The 20,587-nt window shown below is 39.9% G+C and overlaps 1 protein-coding gene across 3 annotated transcripts in view; it reads right to left on the reverse strand.

Moving 5' to 3' along the window:
• The window catches only part of SLC9A9 (solute carrier family 9 member A9), a 260,366-nt gene that overhangs the window by 97,927 nt on the left and 141,852 nt on the right, over positions 1-20,587 (reverse strand). For all 3 annotated transcript variants that reach the window (XR_009155753.1, XR_009155752.1, XM_058188448.1), the window contains exon 12: positions 19,068-19,221. Coding sequence is in view for 1 of the 3 variants with exons in the window: in XM_058188448.1 (XP_058044431.1) it covers positions 19,068-19,221 (154 nt within the window). In the remaining 2 variants the exon portion in view is untranslated. The remainder of the gene's footprint in view (positions 1-19,067; positions 19,222-20,587) is intronic.

Here is a 20,587-nt window from a genome sequence, read left to right on the forward strand (position 1 = left end):
CCCTGAGAAGGTTGCAAATGGCTGCAACTTGTAAAATACATATTAATTGCCAAGCGCCCAAACTTTGATAACTGTGAGGATACTGCAACAGTCATAAATGTGCGGAGCAGTTGTAAATTCCTTTTTTCAGTGCCATTGTAACTTTGAACCAAATTGAGAACTACCTCTAATGTATATCCTGCCCAGATCCCTCGGTGAAGGAGATGGGAAAATAAGAAGTTTGATATGCAGTAGTACCTTGGTACTCAACTGCTTTGAAATTCACCAAATTTGGAACTCAACGTATTTTGGCACAAAAGTTTTGTCCTGGTATTCATTGTTTGTTTGGTACTCAACACACAAATTAGAAATTGCCTTGTAATTCACGACATTATTCCTTATGGGAAAAATGTGTTGGTACTCATTGTTCTTGTTACTCATTGTGCTTCCAGGAACCAATTAACGACGAGTACCAAGGTACCATTGTATAAATAAAATAAATAAATATTCAGCTACTTTTCTTTTTATTTATTTGGATTTGTCAATCTAAAGCTTGTTAACTGAATGTGGATGCTTTTTTATTATTTATGTTTTATTTATTATTTATGCTATTATTTATGAAAGAAATATTCTTTTGTGATTAGGGAAATTGTAAGTGAATATTTGCTAGCATGTTAATGTGGCATACATAGTATTTCATGAAAATCCTAAATATATATGCTGGGGCTATATATTGCTGATTTTATTATGCATGTGAGCAACTTGGGCATGAAGTAAAAATACCAGTTTTTGAGCTGTCCAAGATCACAGTCCATAAATAATTATGACTTGTCTGATATGCCTGGGAAATTAATTTTGATGGAATAACTTACTACATCAATCACACAGCATAATACCTACCAACCAAATGCTCACTTTAGCATAACAAGTAGGATAGATTTTCCACTAACCCACTAATTCACCAGCAAATGAACAACTATGGCAATTCAGCCTGCCTTTTACTCTTTATATAAGAAGTTAATCAATCAGGCATGTAACGAAGAGAATAGCTTAAGGAGGCAGTAAAAAAGGGGAACTAGAGGGATAGGGCATTTATTCTGTTTGACTTTGGGGATTGATTCAGATATAGCAATTTTTTTGTTCCACTTTTCAGTTAAGACATTGTAGCAAAGAAAGTTGTATTTTTCCTGAGTGACTATCAGTCCCTACAAGGGTAAGAAGCACCCTCATTGTCAGCCTTCCTCTGAACTACTAAAATGGTCCTGTTAACAAGCATATGATGACTAATGAAGGAGCCAATGCACTGAAATTCTCCCATTAGTGCCATTAAAGATCCATGATAAGATTTTAAAAAGTGTCTAGTCTGGAGACTGAAAATTGCTGCACAAACAGGTTATCAGTTTGCTGTTCAATTACAGACTACTTCAGAATTCTGGTTCATATTTTTTTAAGTCAGCCAATTTGTGATCGACCTCTACTGGATCACGGGAGATTTGAATTATAATTTCAATGAGTCTTTCTTTAAAAAGATCCTCTTCTTTGTCTATCGAGTCCTCTGTCTTTCCAACAACAGTAATGGATATCAGTCAACAATAGAAAATAATCCTTAAAACTTATTCTTAATATATATTTATTAATATATATAAGCTATTCACTTGTCCAGTCTTGATTAAAAGTCTACAGAGGACAAATGTGTTAATTAGGCACATTGACTTTAATTATAATCTTTGAAGGATCTTTGAATCATCAAAAGAGTGGGTGGGGGGGAGTTATATTAACTAAACTTAATTTGGTCTTGCTAGATAAAATTCTAAATTAAATAAAGTTTAATGGAACGTGTTTTTCAACTTGTTTATGGGAGTATCAGAAATATGTCATGGTGAAATAAAATGGGTGAAAAACTGGCAAGATGAAAAGAGCAGAAATCCAGTGGGTTCATCTGCAAATTTATCTAAGTGCAAATAAACAGAAGTTCATGTGTAGTTCCTATTAATCTCAATTCCTATCCAAATTTCTTTGCTTATTCCTATCCAAATTTCTTTGCACATCGTTCACTTGTACGAATGATGTTTGAACTACAGGATTTTATTTTAATGAAAAATTAATCAGCGTATTACTGTGATTTGTGCTGCCAAAGTTTATAACGTAAGAATCTCAGTTAACAGTTTTTAAATAAACATTGAACTTAGTCAAAATAACATTGCTCCAAGTGAAACTTGGTGAAAATTATGACCATACATAGCCAGAATAGTATTTCCTTTTTCAATAGCAAATCAATGTATGTGTCACTCTGAGGAAATTATTTTTTCATCTCTCTATGGAAGAATGATATTAGCCGAGCAAAATTATGAAATAGAGAGTGGAACTAAGTTACAAGAAAATCTCTTCTCATTTAATTGCATTTTTCTTTCTTAAGATGACATTCCTTCATAATGACGAATGAACAATGAGTATGTGCCAACAAGATAAACAACAGGAATTTTGAAACCAATGTCTCAGTGATCAATTTTAGCCCATTCTAAATGATGTTGCTTGATGTTGTTTTCCTTTTAAAGGAGAAGAATAAACTAGATCACAGTTTTGCATGCAATGCTTATGATAACACATATCTTGGAATGCCAAACTGTAGGCAGCTGATAGGCTAAAAGCAAGATATGGTAACCAGGAGCTTGGCGTAACATCAACAAGGAGATGTGACATGAGCCAAACAGGTCAAATGACACCATGAATCAATTGCTACTGTCTCTGGATTTAAGCAAGCTAGTCTCAGTGATCCCGGCCCTAATATTCCCTAATTGCAGAGTGCCATGTTAAACCTCAAGATGATCTGAGAGTTACAAGTGGTTCAGAATATAGTGCAGGCCGGGGTCTCCAACCTTGGCAACTTTAAGATTTTAAGACTTGTGGACTTCAACTCCCAGAGCTTTGCTGGCTGAGGAACTATGAGAGTTGAAGTCCACAAGTCTTAAAGTTGTCAAGGTTGAAGACCTCTGATATAGTGGCTACCTTACATGTGTGTATAAATATTATGTATATACTGAATAAATAAATAAAAAACAGTTAACAAACTGCAAGGACACAGATGAATTTTTCTTCAAGACTAGGGGGAGACTTGAAAAATAACTGCTCCTGAATGGGGTTTTCTGAAATATTGAGAATGTGACTGTTTTGAAACTACTCCATTAAAGGAATAACACGAGTAGATATGATGTCATTAGATTCTTCTACTGCTTTTCAATTTAGCAAAAAAGCTTCTTTGAATCACTGCAATCTTAGTACAGAATGAATATAAAATACTGATGGGCTTCAAAGCTTGAATTACTCTAAGCAGTTCAGTTACTGCTTATATCAAGTAATCTCTATTAAGAGGAAAATGATGAATTTAAAGTACAGTATTAACATTTAAATATGCAGTTACAAAGCTATCTATTATCTACCTAGTGAAACTGCAAGACTATGTGCTAAGTGGGTTATGCAAACATGGTCTTTCTGAATAAACAGACATTTTTATATGGACCACTATTAATGAAACCAATATTACTATTCAGTTAATAAGGAGAAGGGAAAAAGTGTGTGACAGAGAATCTACTTCACACAGTTTTAAAATATGTATTTTCAGTGTAAAGCAAAGCTGCTTGAATTTGCACTCTATTTTATGCTGGTCATCTGTTAATAAACATGGGGAACTGATGCCTTATGAAGTTTATAGATTGTGAGATATGGTTTTCCATACTCCTAATTTAATATTATTGATATCAAATATATAATTCTTTTCCGGAACACAGATTCAGATCTCTCTGGAAAAACCAGGATCTAGAATGCTTGCCAAGCATCTTTTATCTTTCTCCCCATTTTTCTTACTGGCACGCCCATTGCATGCAACAACAGAAACAAGGGAAGAAACTGTCTGGCAGTTGCTTCACACATGACAGAAATTCTGGAGAGAAAGCATGCTGTATAGTTGATTACTCAATGATGCAAGAGGTGTAGAGAGGATGAGTTTGAATCTGAATTGTGAGTGAGGTACTCCCTGGGTTTGGTTGTTTTTTTTGCAAACATTTCATTATCCAAACTAGGTAGCATCATCAGCTCATTTCAACCCTGAGGCACAAATACTCTCCTTTATTAGTGAGTTATTCACACTTTCTATTTTATTACAGCTGTATCAACATCTACATAATGTTAAAACTAAGGAAGGAGATACTGTGATCACACAACATGGTAAGATATAGTCTGCTTAACTAACTAGTTCAAATTTTCTTAGTTCATGTAACTGATTAAGCTATAAACCAAGACTGAACCAAATTGGCTAGGTTCATAAATCATGCTAAACTGCAAACAAGCAAACCACATTATGACGCAGTAAGATATTTATGGATGTTGCCTTTATGGTTTCTTTAATAAGACGGAAGTAGAAATTGAATCGATATTTCTCAGATACTAGAGAATTGCTTGGATATCTGCTCTATTGTGTCTCACAGTGTCTCTATTTAGAACTGCCTGGTAAATCTCTTATCAAATTAAGTACCACAAACTGTTAAAGGAATAATATTAGCCAAATGCTGCCAACATGACTACTGTGTTCATGTGCTTTTTATAGAACACCGTGTATATCAGGAAAAATTATCTTTATGCTAGGAACCTCACAAGATGTGGGTATGTGTATGTGTGTGAATATTCACACATTAAAACCTGCCAATTCACAGCATGAACTTCTCTGTGAAAATGCATTATATAGCTACTCTATTTTGCTGTATAGCCTATCTGCACACCCAGTACTGAATTCTTGTTGGCTAAGAAGCTGTATAGTTAACCTTGAGCCTAAATATTACTGTATTTGAGAATAATTCATATGTGCATTGAAAGTATGAAATGTTTTCCTACCTTTTATTTGCTTTAAGTTCAAATATTGCCAGGTGTATTTTAGTATTATTTATCATTTGTAAACCTCTCAGAATCACTAGAATAGTGAGATGGGAGATGCCTACATTTTATAAATAAAAAAAATGTATGAGAAATTTTATGCTGCATATAATAGACAATGGTAGTTAGTACTTGCATTGATTCAGTGGAAGCACTGTTGCCATATTGACTCCAAAATGAACATTTAAAAAGGGAACAGTTTAGGAGTTATATGCAAGATATTAGTGATACCTTTGAAGTTCTTGAACATATTCCCAGTGGCTGTTCCAACTTATAGTCTTTTATAACTTTAAAAACCATGAACTGTATCTGATCCATCAAAGAAAACACTCATGTCTGCCAATAAATGTATCCAGAATTATGTTCCTGGAAGCATTGCTGTTATTTTTTAGTATCTTCTGACTTAAGACACAAAGTGGTTCAATTATATTGAATTCTGTAATGTCAGATCAACCGTTTCAACCAGCAGTGTTAAAAAAGACTCTATGGACAAAAAAAGAATCCTATTATACAGCTTTGATTGAGAAAATGTATATATGCCCTCCATAGAAGACTTTATTGGAGGATAATATTGTATCTGAAAACATTCTCTAAAGACTTTTCTGGTCTACAATAACTGGAATAACTATGAGGTGGTAGCCAGAATATGTAGAAAATGCTCTGCTATCTTATAAGAACTATACTAAGGGAATATAAAGGACTTAAAAGTGCCACTCAACGTTACTACACAAAGTAGTAGCACGGGACATATCTTTCCCTATTGTAAAATTCATGGGGTTTCTATGGTAGTAGCAGTATTCAAGCAGCCACCTGCAGTTGTGAAGTTACTAAGGAGTACCACTTACAATCTCAAATGTTTCTACATATGTACATCAAATATGGAAAGACATAAAATACAGTTTATACCTGCCCAGAAATAGGAAAATGGAAATCTTGTTGAATGTGACTAGGTAAGAGTAAAAGGACAAAGTATGTCTGGGAAATATGGAAATAGTCTGAAATAATGACAGTGAAAATATAACAGTTTCCATTGCACAATGTGCTTGCAGTTTCAACTCTCATTGCTTAATCACTGATATGTAAACATGGTAAGTGAACACTAGATGAGAATGCTTTTATGAGGTCTCTGTGTCCAATAAAAGATTTATCCAGCTACTTGGTCTCCCAAAATACTTAGTGAAATGAAGCAACTGAAAAGACAGCCGTACCAGTGTTTTTCAACCTTGACAACTTTAAGACATGTGGAGTTCAGTTCTGGATTTCCACCTCCATTATCTGGCAGGTGAATTCTGAGGGTTGATGTCCACACATTGTAAAGTTATCAAGGTTAACAAACACTAACTTGGAGTCGTGATAGTAAAAAAAAAACACACCCTAAACATTGATGTGACTTAACACTGGTAAGATCTCAGTTCCGAATCTATGCAATTATGTCACAGGAACAGTATTAAGATGACTTCAACAGGATCTATGTATATGAGGGGAGTATGCCTGCTTTGGTTCTATTGGACTTCCTGTCAGCATTTGATAGTATAACTTTATTCACAGAGAAGCAATCAATCAAAAGAAAACACTCATGTCTGCCAATAAATGTATCCAGAATTATGTTCCTGGAAGCATTGCTGTTATTTTTTAGTATCTTCTGACTTAAGACACAAAGTGGTTCAATTATATTGAATTCTGTAATGTCAGATCAACCGTTTCAACCAGCAGTGTTAAAAAAGACTCTATGGACAAAAAAAGAATCCTATTATACAGCTTTGATTGAGAAAATGTATATATGCCCTCCATAGAAGACTTTATTGGAGGATAATATTGTATCTGAAAACATTCTCTAAAGACTTTTCTGGTCTACAATAACTGGAATAACTATGAGGTGGTAGCCAGAAGATGTAGAAAATGCTCTGCTATCTTATAAGAACTATACTAAGGGAATATAAAGGACTTAAAAGTGCCACTCAACGTTACTACACAAAGTAGTAGCACGGGACATATCTTTCCCTATTGTAAAATTCATGGGGTTTCTATGGTAGTAGCAGTATTCAAGCAGCCACCTGCAGTTGTGAAGTTACTAAGGAGTACCACTTACAATCTCAAATGTTTCTACATATGTACATCAAATATGGAAAGACATAAAATACAGTTTATACCTGCCCAGAAATAGGAAAATGGAAATCTTGTTGAATGTGACTAGGTAAGAGTAAAAGGACAAAGTATGTCTGGGAAATATGGGAAATAGTCTGAAATAATGACAGTGAAAATATAACAGTTTCCATTGCACAATGTGCTTGCAGTTTCAACTCTCATTGCTTAATCACTGATATGTAAACATGGTAAGTGAACACTAGATGAGAATGCTTTTATGAGGTCTCTGTGTCCAATAAAAGATTTATCCAGCTACTTGGTCTCCCAAAATACTTAGTGAAATGAAGCAACTGAAAAGACAGCCGTACCAGTGTTTTTCAACCTTGACAACTTTAAGACATGTGGAGTTCAGTTCTGGATTTCCACCTCCATTATCTGGCAGGTGAATTCTGAGGGTTGATGTCCACACATTGTAAAGTTATCAAGGTTAACAAACACTAACTTGGAGTCGTGATAGTAAAAAAAAAACACACCCTAAACATTGATGTGACTTAACACTGGTAAGATCTCAGTTCCGAATCTATGCAATTATGTCACAGGAACAGTATTAAGATGACTTCAACAGGATCTATGTATATGAGGGGAGTATGCCTGCTTTGGTTCTATTGGACTTCCTGTCAGCATTTGATAGTATAACTTTATTCACAGAGAAGCAATCAATCAAAAGAAAATTAAATATACCTTGCTATGAAAAATCAGTTTTAAATTCAATCCAACATTTATCTTTGATTAAATAAATAATAGGCCTTTATCATTAACTTAAAATATTGATTAGCTGTAGATTCTGCATATTAACTGCAAAACTAATTGAGATTTTGGACATGAATTTGTAAAGATAATGTGTCATACAAAATTATGACAAATGTAACTTGTTCCCTATTACCATGATAACTAAAAATGTTTTAATTTAGATACATTCTACTGTTGATCATAAGAAAACAATTTTATTGACATTTATATATTTAGAATTTGGAAGAGAAGTATTTCTTGTATGAATTTTTATTACATTTTTCTGGGTGGTGTTAGTTTTCCTAGGCAGACTAGACAGGAAACGTGATTAAATGAGCTAATTCTGTTTATTGTAAGTGTACATTAATAGAACCTTGCAAGTTGAAAGACCAGTTCTCCTGCCATCTTCTTTACAGTTTGAGAAACTAGGAAAGATCCTTTCTTAGCCTCTTGCTCCACCCACTATCCAGCTGGGGGATACATCCTCTCTTATCCGTTTCCTACATAGCATCTCTTCATCTTATCTCCCAATATCGTTCCCACATAAGGCGCTGGGAGGGAGGGAATAACATGAATAAGGTACTTACGTATGATTTTAAAAGTTCATTATGAAAAACTACAGTTGTAGCTTACAGGAGAAATCTCCAGTTTGAAAAGCAAAAATTCTTTGTGACATTATAGTAAAAGATGAGCATATGCTAAGAAAATCCACTATGAAACACATTTATACGTGTTTATTGAAACTATTTGCAGAATACTTATGTGCTGTTTTTCTGTTTGCAAGCCTATTGCTTGATGCTGTGAGATTTTTTTGGTGCTAAATCTTTGTATAATTATCTATCTATCTATGAATGAAATGGCTCATAGGCTGAATCCAACGAAACTGTGGTAAATCTGATAAGAATGATGGACACTTGAGCTGTATTTCCAAATTGCAATGAACTTGGCTGACATTGAAGATAAGAAAAAGCAATCAAAATATCCGAGGAACACAATTCTCATACATAGTATGTGGGCGCTGACATTTTATGTTTATTCTTTATACCAATCCAGATTTTGTCAGCATGCTGTTTATCTAAGCTTCTTTATTATACTTCCAATGCAGTTATTTTCAGCTACTGTTTTATTGTAACAGTCTGACATGATTGTAAACAAGCAAACAAAGCTTGAACTATACATAGAACCAGTGGTAAGAAATAGTTGAATTACAAAGCAATAATGCAAGCACATTTTTCCTTGGTTACACTATTGCATTTCTTAAGTTCTTAAATATACTATAAAATAGCTAGATTTATCTGGAGTTCACAGATATATGTTAACAATATGATCACTAAGATATGATGCTGATTTTAAAGGCATAATAATAAAAAAAACAAGTTATATATGAAAATTTAATTCCATCCTTCCCTTTTGATGGAGGAGTGGTTAAGAAAACAATGTTTTTTACCTTGTTTTCTTCTTCCTTCCTTTTGTAACACTATTCATCTACTTAGATGTCTTTTTTGATAGAGAAGTCACTAACATGTTATATATGAAGTATGACACTTGGTATTCAGGCACATTATGTTAATTAGGAATTGTCTCCCTAAGCAAAGTCTCTTCCTTTGGGCTTCAGTTTTAGAACTCTGTGCAGGATGTATCCCTATTAACAATTCTATTGTATTACAATTGCTTTTAAGTTGCAATATAAGTTTCAATGGGCAATACAAAACCCACTCAATTTCCAGGGCTGCCAAACTCGCAGCTCACGGGGCAGATGCATCATGCACTGCCTTTGCCCATGCCCAGTTTAGTAAAGGGGGGGAAAGTCATGATATGTCATGTGACACTGCTGTGATAATGCGAGTTTCACACCCCTATCTTATTCAGTTTGAGTAGGAATAGATAGCTGATATCATTTGCACGTTTGTCAATAAAGTAAAGGTCAAGGATCCCCTCGCACATATGTGCTAGTCGTTCCCAACACTAGGGGGTGGTGCTCATCTCCATTTCAAAGCCGAAGAGCCAGCGCTGTCTGAAGATATCTCCATGGTCATGTGGCCGGCATGATTAAATGCCACTGGTGCACGGTGGTCCCTATTTTTGTACTTGCATTTTTTACATGCGTTCGAACTGCTAGATTGGCAGAAGCTGGAACAAGTAATGGGAACTCACCCCCGTTATGCGGTACTAGGGATTTGAACCGAACTGCTGACCTTTCGATTGACAAGCTCAGCGTGTTAGCACTGAGCCACTGTGTCCCTAATACACTGACAATACCTAACCCTAAAACGACATATGACATTACCTATTCAATTAATGCAAAAATTAAGCAACATGATAGAAGGATCTCAGTGATTATTGCATCTCCACATGCAATAACAGAGTGACTGTGGGCCAGGTTTTTCCATTCAACCACAAACTGGATCCATCAAGTCAGATTGCAGCAGAATCACCACCAAGGGACTGGTTTGATTTTAAATTTTCAAATTTTGAATTTTTAGTAATTTTATATGGGGTATTTTAGTCTGGGTCAATTTGACGGTTTTAATTTGGCCATTATTGAATATGTATTTTAATTGATATTTTAATTTTGTATATTTAATTGTTTTAATCTTGGCTGTACACCGCCCTGAGTCCTTCGGGAGAAGGGCGGTATAAAAATTCAAATAATAAATAAATAAATAAACAATGTTTTCAACCCTTGCAGGTAATTCAAAAGGATTCTGTGTTTATGGCATCTTGATTTTCAGCAGAACAAGAATGGCCATCGTCCCACCATCTAACCCCACAACAAGCTAATAATGATACTGGCCAATACTACTTTCTTCCCATGTCCATGCCTGAATCCAAACTGTTATGGGTCCTGACAATCAGAATCTCTCAGAGCCAATTTTTCAAAAATCTTCCCCAAGAAAGTTGGAAATAGGATGACACTCATTCATTAATATTGAAGGCTGGAATCTTATGGAATGGGTGGACCAGAAAGTCTTTAAAAGCTTCCGGAACCTGTATTTCAAGCAAAGCAAAGAGGCATTGTCTACCAGCAGGATACCAGAGGCCACCCGGGCTCCATCGGCCTCTTTGAACCTGCGGTGGCAAGGGCGGCGGCCTGGCCCTTCCCTCTCCGTCGGGCGTTGGCGCCGGTGAGCCCTGGGTCTACTGGCGGATCTGGCGACGGGTGTCCCCCTCTCATCTGGGGGAGCTCCAGTGGCCTGCTCGCGGTGGCGATGGGGGCGTTCCCGGTGGCGATGGCCTGGCGGAGGCGGTGGGCGGCGGCGGCCTGCCCCGGTGCTTTGAAGTGGCGGATGGCCCGATAGGCCCAGGGTGGCTGTGACCTTGCCCTAGTGGCGCGGATATGTGGCAGCGCCGGAGAAAGGCCCGCGGGTCCAGCGGACACCCCTCCATTATTTACCATCTTTATAACATCTCTACCATCGTTCCTCTCCCCTTCTTCCTTAGCCCACCCCAGGTCGTTTGTATGGGGTGGTGAACTGACTGAGTCAGCGGTTTTGTCATCTACCGCACATGGATTATCTCGAACTATTTCCCATCAGGACAGACTGGTCATGGTCATTTTATCATCTGTTATGACTTTTGCTGCCAACTTGACCAGCCCAGGATGGGCCTTGCCGGACCGTCTCAGTGATCACGAACATTTACCGCGGCTGACCTACTTGCCCTGCGAGATGCCCCTCTCGGGTCTGGCCCTCAGATTATCGAGGCCCACCTTGAGGCAGGCTTTGGAGTCCCGAGAGGTGGCATGCGAAAAATAGGAGGCTTAGGGTTTTAATTGGCTGTTTTAATAGATTTTTAAGGGAGTTTTAAAGGGATTTTAAGGGGAGGAAACCGGCGGGCTTGGGTTGGGGGTGGGAGGAAGGGTGGGTGTTGGGGTAACCCGTCGGGGAGTCCAGTTCCTGCACATGCTCGTGGCGGGGTTGGTGGGTCCGAGGTCATGGGGAGTCGGTGTTCCATTGGTTGAGGGTGGTGCTATTTCCACGGTAAGGGAGGGGCAGATATGGCGGAAGTGGGGCTCATATCGTGTTAGGGGGTGCGCTCGATGCTTACAGGCGATCGCGCGCCCGAGCCCTCAAACTTCTCCCGTTCCCGGATGGTCAGGATCCTCAGGGCCCTGGCCTTGGCTGATGTTATGCAATGCACGGTCCGTGGCCAATAAGGCCCCTAATTCACGATCTTATTCAGGGGTGCCGCGGACCTTATGGGCGTTACGGAGACCTGGTTGGGCCCAGAAGGCGTGCCCTTGTTCAGATGTGCCCACGGGTTTCCGAGCATTTCATCAGCCGAGGGCCAGGGTAGGGGTGGTGGGGTGGCGGTTGTGATTAGAGAGTCTAGAGCCGAGGAGACCACTGTACCTCAGATTGCGGGTGCGAATCCCTCTTTGTGAGATGGGGTCATAGATGTCAGATGGGCTTGCTGGTCGCGTACCTGGCTCCTTGCTACGTGACAGCTGCCCTGCCCGAGCTCCTGGAGGTGCTTGCTGGGGTGGCAGTTGAGACCCCCAGACTTTTAGTCGTGGGGGACTTTAACTTGCCATCGTCCGGCTCGTCATCGACGGTAGCTCGGGAGTTCATGGCTTCCATGACGGCCTTGGACCTGACCCAAGTAGTTGATGGCCCTACTCACGTTGGGGGTGGCACTCTGGACCTGATTTTTGTCTCTGGTCAGTGGTTGAGAGATCTGGACTTAAAGGAAATAGTCATTGAACCTTTGTCATGGTCAGATCACTCTCTTCTTCGTCTGGACTTTCTGACCGCCATTCACCACCGCGGGGAGGCGGAGCCGACACGTTGGTTCTGTCCCAGGCGCCTGATGGACCGGAGGGTTCGGACGGAGCTTGGGCCATTTCCTGAGGTCTGGCTCACGGCTCGGCTGAGGAACTTGTTGCGGCCTGGGAGCGGGCGCGGCGGGGCCTTAGACCGGGTCATGCCTTTGCGGCCTCTGACCCGGCGCGGGTCCCAACCAGCTCCTTGGTTCTCCGAGGAGCTGAGAGGATGAAGCGCCGGAGAAGACGCCTAGAGAGTTCCTGGAGGTCTAGCCGTTCAGAAGCTGATCGGACACTAGTGAAGTCCTATACTAGGGCTTACCTAGTGGCAATGAGGAAGCGAGGCGTACCTCGCCTCCTCCCTCATTGCATCGGCAGATAACCGCCCAGCCGCCCTGTTTGGGTGACCCGCTCCCTCCTACATCAGGGGGCGGGATGACCCGTGCAGGGGCGTGCTGAGAGTTTAACGTTATCTATACGATAAAATCGTTCAACCGGGATGGTTTGGACCAAGATTGCGGTGATACGGGTGAGACGGCTGAGGGTGGTCTTGGTGACATTGTATGGGATGAGTTTGACCCTGTCGCTCCGAGGACATGGACAGGTTGTTGGGGAGGCTGAATGCCACCACATGTTTACTGGACCCGTGCCCCTCCTGGTTGGTGCTGGCCACGCAGGAGGTGACACGAGGCTGGCTCAGGCGATTCTGGCGCTTCTTTGGTGGAGGTGTCTTTCCGGCCGCCTTGAAAGAGGCGGTGGTGAGGCCCTCCTCAAGAAGCCTTCCTGGACCCGGCTGTTTTAGGTAATTATCGTCCGGTCTCCAACCCGCCCGCGGCGAAGGTTGTAGAAATATGGTGGCATATCAGTTTCCCTTGCACCTGGATGAAACTGTCTATCTAGACCCGTTCAGTCCGGTTTCCGACCCGGTTACAGCACGGAGACGGCTTTGGTCGCGTTGGTGGATGATCTCTGGAGGGCCAGGGATAGGGGTTGTTCCTCTGCCCTGGTCCTATTAGACCTCTCAGCGGCTTTCGATACCATCGACCATGGTATCCTGCTGCGCCGGTTGGAGGGATTGGGAGTGGGAGGCACCGTTTATCGGTGGTTCTCCTCCTATCTCTCCGACCGGTTGCAGTCGGTGTTGACAGGGGGGCAGAGGTCGGCCCCGAGGCGCCTCACTTGTGGGGTGCCGCCGGGGGCGGTTCTCTCCCCCCCTCTGTTTTACATCTACATGAAGCCGCTGGGTGAGATCATCAGTGGTTTCGGTGTGAAGTACCAGCTGTATGCGGATGACACCCAGCTGTACTTTTCTACACCGGACCACCCCAACGAAGCTATCGAAGTGCTGTCCCGGTGTCTGGAGGCCGTACGGGTCTGGATGGGGAGAAACAGGCTCAAGCTCAATCCCTCCAAGACAGAGTGGCTGTGGATGCCGGCATCCCGGTACAGTCAGCTAAATCCGCGGCTGACCATCGGTGGCGAGTCACTGGCCCCGATGGAGAGGGTGCGCAACAGCGTCCTCCTGGATGAGCGGCTGTCTCTAGAAGATCATTTGACGGCCGTCTCCAGGAGAGCGTTCTACCAGGTTCGCCTGGTGCGCCAGTTGCGCCTTTCTGGACGGGAGGCCCTATGCACGGTCACTCACGCCTCGTGACGTCTCGCCTGGATTACTGCAACGCTCTCTACATGGGGCTCCCTTGAAGGGCATCCGGAGGCTACAGTTAGTCAGAATGCGGCTGCGGGTGATAGATGGAGCCCTCGTGGCTCCCGCATAACACCCATCCTGCGCAGGCTGCACTGGCTACCTGTGGCCTTCCGGGTGCGCTTCAAGGTTTTGGTGACCACCTTTAAAGCGCTCCATGGCATAGGGCCGGGTTATCTACGGGACCGCCTACTGCGACCAGATACCTCTCACCGACCCGTGCGCTCACACAGGGAGGGACTCCTCAGGGTGCCGTCAGCTAGGCAGTGTCGTCTGGCGACGCCCAGGGGAAGGGCCTTCTCTGTGGGGGCTCCCGCCCTCTGGAACGAGCTCCCCCCAGGACTACGTCAACTTCCGGACCTTCGAACCTTCCGTCGCGAGCTCAAGACACACTTATTCATCTGTGCAGGACTGGCTTAGATTTTAAATTTACAGGGGTTTTAAATTGATTTTAATATTTATATTTTTATTTTTAATAATAGGGCATTGGAATAAGTTTTTTAAAGATTATTTTAATTTTGTATATTGATGTTTTATATGCCTGTGAACCGCCCTGAGTCCTTTGGGAGATAGGGCGGTATATAAATTTAAATAATAAATAAATAAAAAATAAATAAATAAATAAATAAGGATCCAACTACCAATCTCCTCCCTGGTTACTGGGGGCCATTTTTCTGTACAAATAGACAGTTCACCCATCCTAGAAACTAGTGTGCACACTTGGCAAATCTAGCACTCTATGTAAATCAGTTATAAACACAACTTTACGGGAAGAATGAAAAGTGATTTGTGTGTGTGTGTCTTGAAATCATATCATTTCACAATGTTCATTGGTCCAATTTACGTTAATCCCCCAAAATGTTTTTCTCCAGGTTCCAGATTTTCTCTAGCTATCTGAAGGATTACAAGACTTCAAATCCAACATATCAGAGAGACACCAGGCTGCGGAAGACTTTCTTCAATTTTGGTCATATACCCCGTTATTAGCCATTGTCTCTCCGATACCAGTTTGTTTTTCTCTGCACAGCCATCTATTTTTCTCTGTTGGTTCAATGGCACTTTGAATTCATCCAGTCTCTAACTCTGAATCAGAGAAGGATCACATTGTTAAAGAATGATTTCTATTGTTGAAGCTCTGTACATACTACTTTCCTACTGTTCACCTTGCCAGATAGAGAGAATAAGCATGGATTTCACATTTTAAAAAAAACTTCTCCAAGCAGATGTGAAACTGTGCTTCTGTATTTTTCCTTTTAAAGAGCTATGAAGTTACAGCTTTCTTCACTACGCTCAGCAGCCAACTTCATTTGGAATATTTACTACAGACATTTAATGGAACATAGGCTGCCCACAATATCAGATTTGACTACGCTACTCATATCTGCTCAAACAGGTGAATATGAAAAGTCAAGAGAATATATCACTTTTACAATCTGTTCTATCTGCTGAAACAAGATGAAAATGATGATAATATGTCTATGGAGTTTATGCAAAATCCCATTAAAGTTCCAGGCTAATACTGAATTTTTGATTAAAGATCTTCCTTCTTGCTACCAGAAATAAACAAAACTCAGGGAAATTGTAATTTCTATTATCCCAATGTTATTATCTTTCTCTATCTCCCTCCTACACAAACAGGAGATTTGTTGATGATTGGTCTTCCCATTTATCATCACTGTAATACTGCTAGATTTGTGTAGCAACAGTTTAATAGTATCAGAAACAGAAGGAAACAAGAATGGGTTGAGTTTCAAAGGTTTGCTTATTCTCTTTTCATAAGCTGTCATCATAACTATTTCCCAACTCTTCTAGAGTTGAAACTCTGACAATATTACAGCTAGTCCTTGACTTTCAGCAGTTTATTTAGTGACTGTTCAAAGTTACAATGACACTGAAAAAAGTGACTTATGACTGTTTTTCACATTTATGACTGTTGCGGCATTCCCACCATCAATGATCAAGATTCGGATCCTTGGTAATTGGCCTGTATTTATGATAGTTGCACTTTCCCAGGGTCATATGATCACCTTTTGTGAGCTTCTAACAAGCAAAATCAATGGAGAAACCAGATTCATTTAACTACTTACTGACAACACCTGTCGTGATTCACTTAACAAATGAGGCAAGAAAGGTCATATAGTGGGACAAAACTCATTTAACAAATATCTCACTTAGAAACATAAACTTTGGGCTCAATTGGGTCATAAATTAAGGATTATAAATATAATCAAATTCTAGATTAATTGGTTAATTAATTTCCTTAATAGAATATGCCTATGGCTTCAGGATCTGCTTCTTAGGAATCATAGGATCGTTTGTTTTCCATGATCTAAAGTTTATTAACAGGGATGCAGTGGCTCAGTGGCTAAGATGCTGAGCTTGTTGATCGAAAGGTCGGCAGTTCAACGATTCGAATCCCTAATGCCGTGTAATGGGCTGAGCTCCCATTACTTGTCCCAGCTTCTGCCAATCTAGCAGTTCGAAAGCATGTAAAAAATACAAGTAGAAAAATAGGGACCACCTTTGGTGGGAAGGTAACAGTGTTCTGTGTGCCTTTGGTGCTTAATCATGCCAGCCACATGACAATGGAGACGTCTTCGAACAGCACTGGCTGTTTGGCTTTGAAACAGAGATAAGCACTGCCCCTTAAGAGTCAGGAACGACTAGCACATGTGCGAGAGGAACCTTTACCTTTACCTAAAGTTTATTACTGAAGATAGAAACTCATGTCAACTCCTCATTCCCTCAACAGAATATTATCTGTTCTCTAAAGCCTACGTTTACATTCTTGAAAACTCTTGATATCAGGACCTCTTTGAAGGGGAGGCTTTTCAAAGGGATGATGGAAGAAACCAACTTTTTACTATGTCCCTATGGTCAGTAAGGCCTTTAGCAATGTTGCAATAGTCTGATGTTGAAACATTCTCAGGAATGGGCAATATTTCTCATTGTTCTGAATGTTGTATTACTTTCTAATAGGCTGACTCGGTATTGATAATTATGTTGTAATCTAGAAACACTAATGTAGCAGAAAAGAGATTTTATAATCTCTGTTGCAAAAATATCATAAAGGAAGAGGGGCAAAAACAACAATACTACAAATTTTTGTCTTGTTTTAGGCAGTTATTATTATTCTTTCCAGTGATCAATGTCCTATTATAGTTGTAGACTATGTGATCCTCTAGAACCTGAACAAAAGTTCTCTTCTTTGAACACAACAGGCAGAAGCTAGTTAATGATATAGGTTTCCCTTCTCTTGTCCAGCTTATTCTGAATAGAAGTTTTATTTCTCTTTCAGGCAGCTGCCTAGGTAGATCCAGTTTGTGACAGCTAGATACATATAACCACTGGGCTTTAGACACCTATGTCTGGAACCAGATTTAAACATTGCAGGATTATCTGTGTTGCCACTGTCAGATGATTTAAGACTATTTATCAGGGGGATATCTAAAGCCGAGATTTTCAAGATGAATTTAAAGGAAAGCCCTCATTCGCCTAAAAGCAGGTAGGATGGAATCAAAGTCCCATAGAAAGCATGTTTTAAAAATTTCCTGAACTACTCAGTATAATATTTAGTAATATACTAAACTTATGGAAGATATTCCCCAAATGTACACAGTATGTTCTGTATACTGTTATCACAGTAAATATTGGAATCTAAACGATGATCAAATGAAAGTATTGGAAATTACTCTTTGCTGCTATCTAATCCACATCTGGATTTTTGCATTTAATGTTGGATAGCTCTAATTTGACAGAAGAATTGAATCAGGGTTTTCTGCTGCCGAAATTTACTATGTATCAAACTGCTGCAATGTTGGTAAATAGCACTACAAATTATGTTTGCTTAAAGGATACACACACACACACCTCAATTAGATAATTTTTCTTTTTAAAAATCTAGATTTGTTTTGGCTAAACAATAAAGGAAATAATTTATGATCAGAAAAGTCATTCTGAATGATACATCTAAATTACAGTTTACATCAAATATAAATTGCACAACATCATAATTATTCCCCAAACCCTTCCCCGTTCTGCCTTCAAAAAGACAACTTCTATTTAAACCCAGTGCAATAGCACATTTTCAATCTACAGTTAATAAATTAACCAATTAATAATAGTGATTTGTCAGCAAAGGTTTCCAGTTGCATGTGTGAAGCAAGAAGAAAATTAAATGAGCAATGTGAAAATTATATGCAATAAAAACAGTATTTGTCATCCAACTCTGAAATAGTTGTCAGGAGACACCAATGCTGAATAAAATTAGGACTATAAATGTATTAGCTTACAGAATTCTTTCTCAAATTTGCAGGCTTCAAATGAACCACAATCACCACCAGAATGGATGAAAATAGCTTAAAATTTTGAGACTATACTAGTCCTAACATATCTTGGGGTGCCAAACTGAAGTAGGCTAATTTGTATGAAGCACATCTCCAAATACACACTCCAGAAAAACTACTCAAATAAGAAGTAAGAACAGGAAATATGCTTTAAAATATTTCAGAACTTCACTCAGTGGTGGAATTCAGCCAGTTCGCACCACTTCGGGAGAACCGATTGTTAACTTTCTGAGCACTTTGGTGAACTGGTTGTTGGAAGAAATCATTAGGGCAGAGAACCGGTTGTTAAATTATTTGAATCCCACCACTGACTTCACCCACTAACATTGAGATCCCTTTTAATTATTCATGGCTACCTGTCCTTTATATATGACAACCCCTCCCCAGCAAAGAAAGAGTATTGCTAAAGGAATAGAGGTAAAAAGTAATTGGATGAACAAATAATTTTTATAAGAAGAAATTATAAACTAATGACACTTACCTGATTTGGAGCCATGCCAGCATTGATGTAGTGCCACCTCCTAACACCCAGACTGTGAAGAAGACAATTAGTAAAGTAGTTGTAAACATCATTTGCTCAGGCTGAGATTCTGTATCCCGAATAGCTAGTGCAAATGCTATTGCACCACGTAGACCTTCAGAAAAAGAAGAAAGGGAAGACAAAGGACATTAAAATTATTGTAAAAAAACTTTGTATGAAGCTCAAAGTTTCATCTATCTACCTACCTACCTACCTACCTACCTACCTATCTATCTATCTATCTATCTATCTGTCTGTCTGTCTGTCTGTCTGTCTGTCTGTCTGTCTGTCTGTCTGTCTGTCTGTCTGTCTGTCTGTCTGTCTGTCTGTCTATCTGTCTGTCTGTCTATCTATCTATCTGTATGTGTATGGATGTATGTACCATGTTTCCACAAAAATAAGACCCTGTCTTATATTTTTCTGAATCCTGAAATAAGCGTGTGGAGTAAGACGGGGCTCCTCTTGCCGTCTTACCTGATTTCTAGCTCTGTCTCCCTAACCTAACCAGAGGAAATGGCATGGACTGGCTGCACATGCATTTAAATATTTTTGGGGAGGGTTTATTTTCAAGGGAGGGCTTATTTTCAGGGGAGGGCTTATTTTTGGGGAAACACGGTGTGTGTGTGTGTGTGTGTGTGTGTGTGTGTGTGTGTATGTGTATGTGTATGTGTATGGATGTATGTACCATGTTTCCACAAAAATAAGACCCTGTCTTATATTTTTTTGAATCCTGAAATAAGCGTGTGGAGTAAGACGGGGCTCCTCTTGCCGTCTTACCTGATTTCTAGCTCTGTCTCCCTAACCTAACCAGAGGAAATGGCATGGACTGGCTGCACATGCATTTAAATATTTTTGGGGAGGGTTTATTTTCAAGGGAGGGCTTATTTTCAGGGGAGGGCTTATTTTTGGGGAAACACGGTGTGTGTGTGTGTGTGTGTGTATGTGTATGTGTATGTATGTATATATATATTCCAAATGAGGGATGGAACATATGGACAATAAGGCTTGGATGGAAAAATCCAGAGAAAGGCCAAGATAAAGCATGGAACTCATTAGATTAGTTCTATGCAATCTACCCCAAATAGATTGGGGCTGCCCTTAAAGAGTATTCAGAAACAGCAGTTGTACAAACTGCAGGTGCTTATATAAACCCAGTTTTGCAAATCCTGCTTTGGTTGCTAATTGATTTCTGGGTCTTATTTAAGATATTTTGTCCTATAAAGCTCTTATGTTTGTCCCCCATGCAGGACCACACTTTTCAGAGTTAGGCAAGAATGCTTAACTGTGGCAGCCTTGATGTTTGAGTATCTTCTCTTTGGAGATCTTGCTAGTTCAATCTTTGTTAATTTTTGGGAAATTTTTGAAGAGTAATTACTGAAGAGTAAATTCAGAGAGCTGTCCTTTGCTTTCCTATTGCCATCATCATTTTTATTTTGTGTAGTTGTATTATTTGTGTTTTTATTTTGCACCATGAATATTTT

The sequence above is a fragment of the Ahaetulla prasina genome, chromosome 6 (assembly GCF_028640845.1).
Source record: "Ahaetulla prasina isolate Xishuangbanna chromosome 6, ASM2864084v1, whole genome shotgun sequence".
Lineage (NCBI taxonomy): Eukaryota > Metazoa > Chordata > Lepidosauria > Squamata > Colubridae > Ahaetulla > Ahaetulla prasina.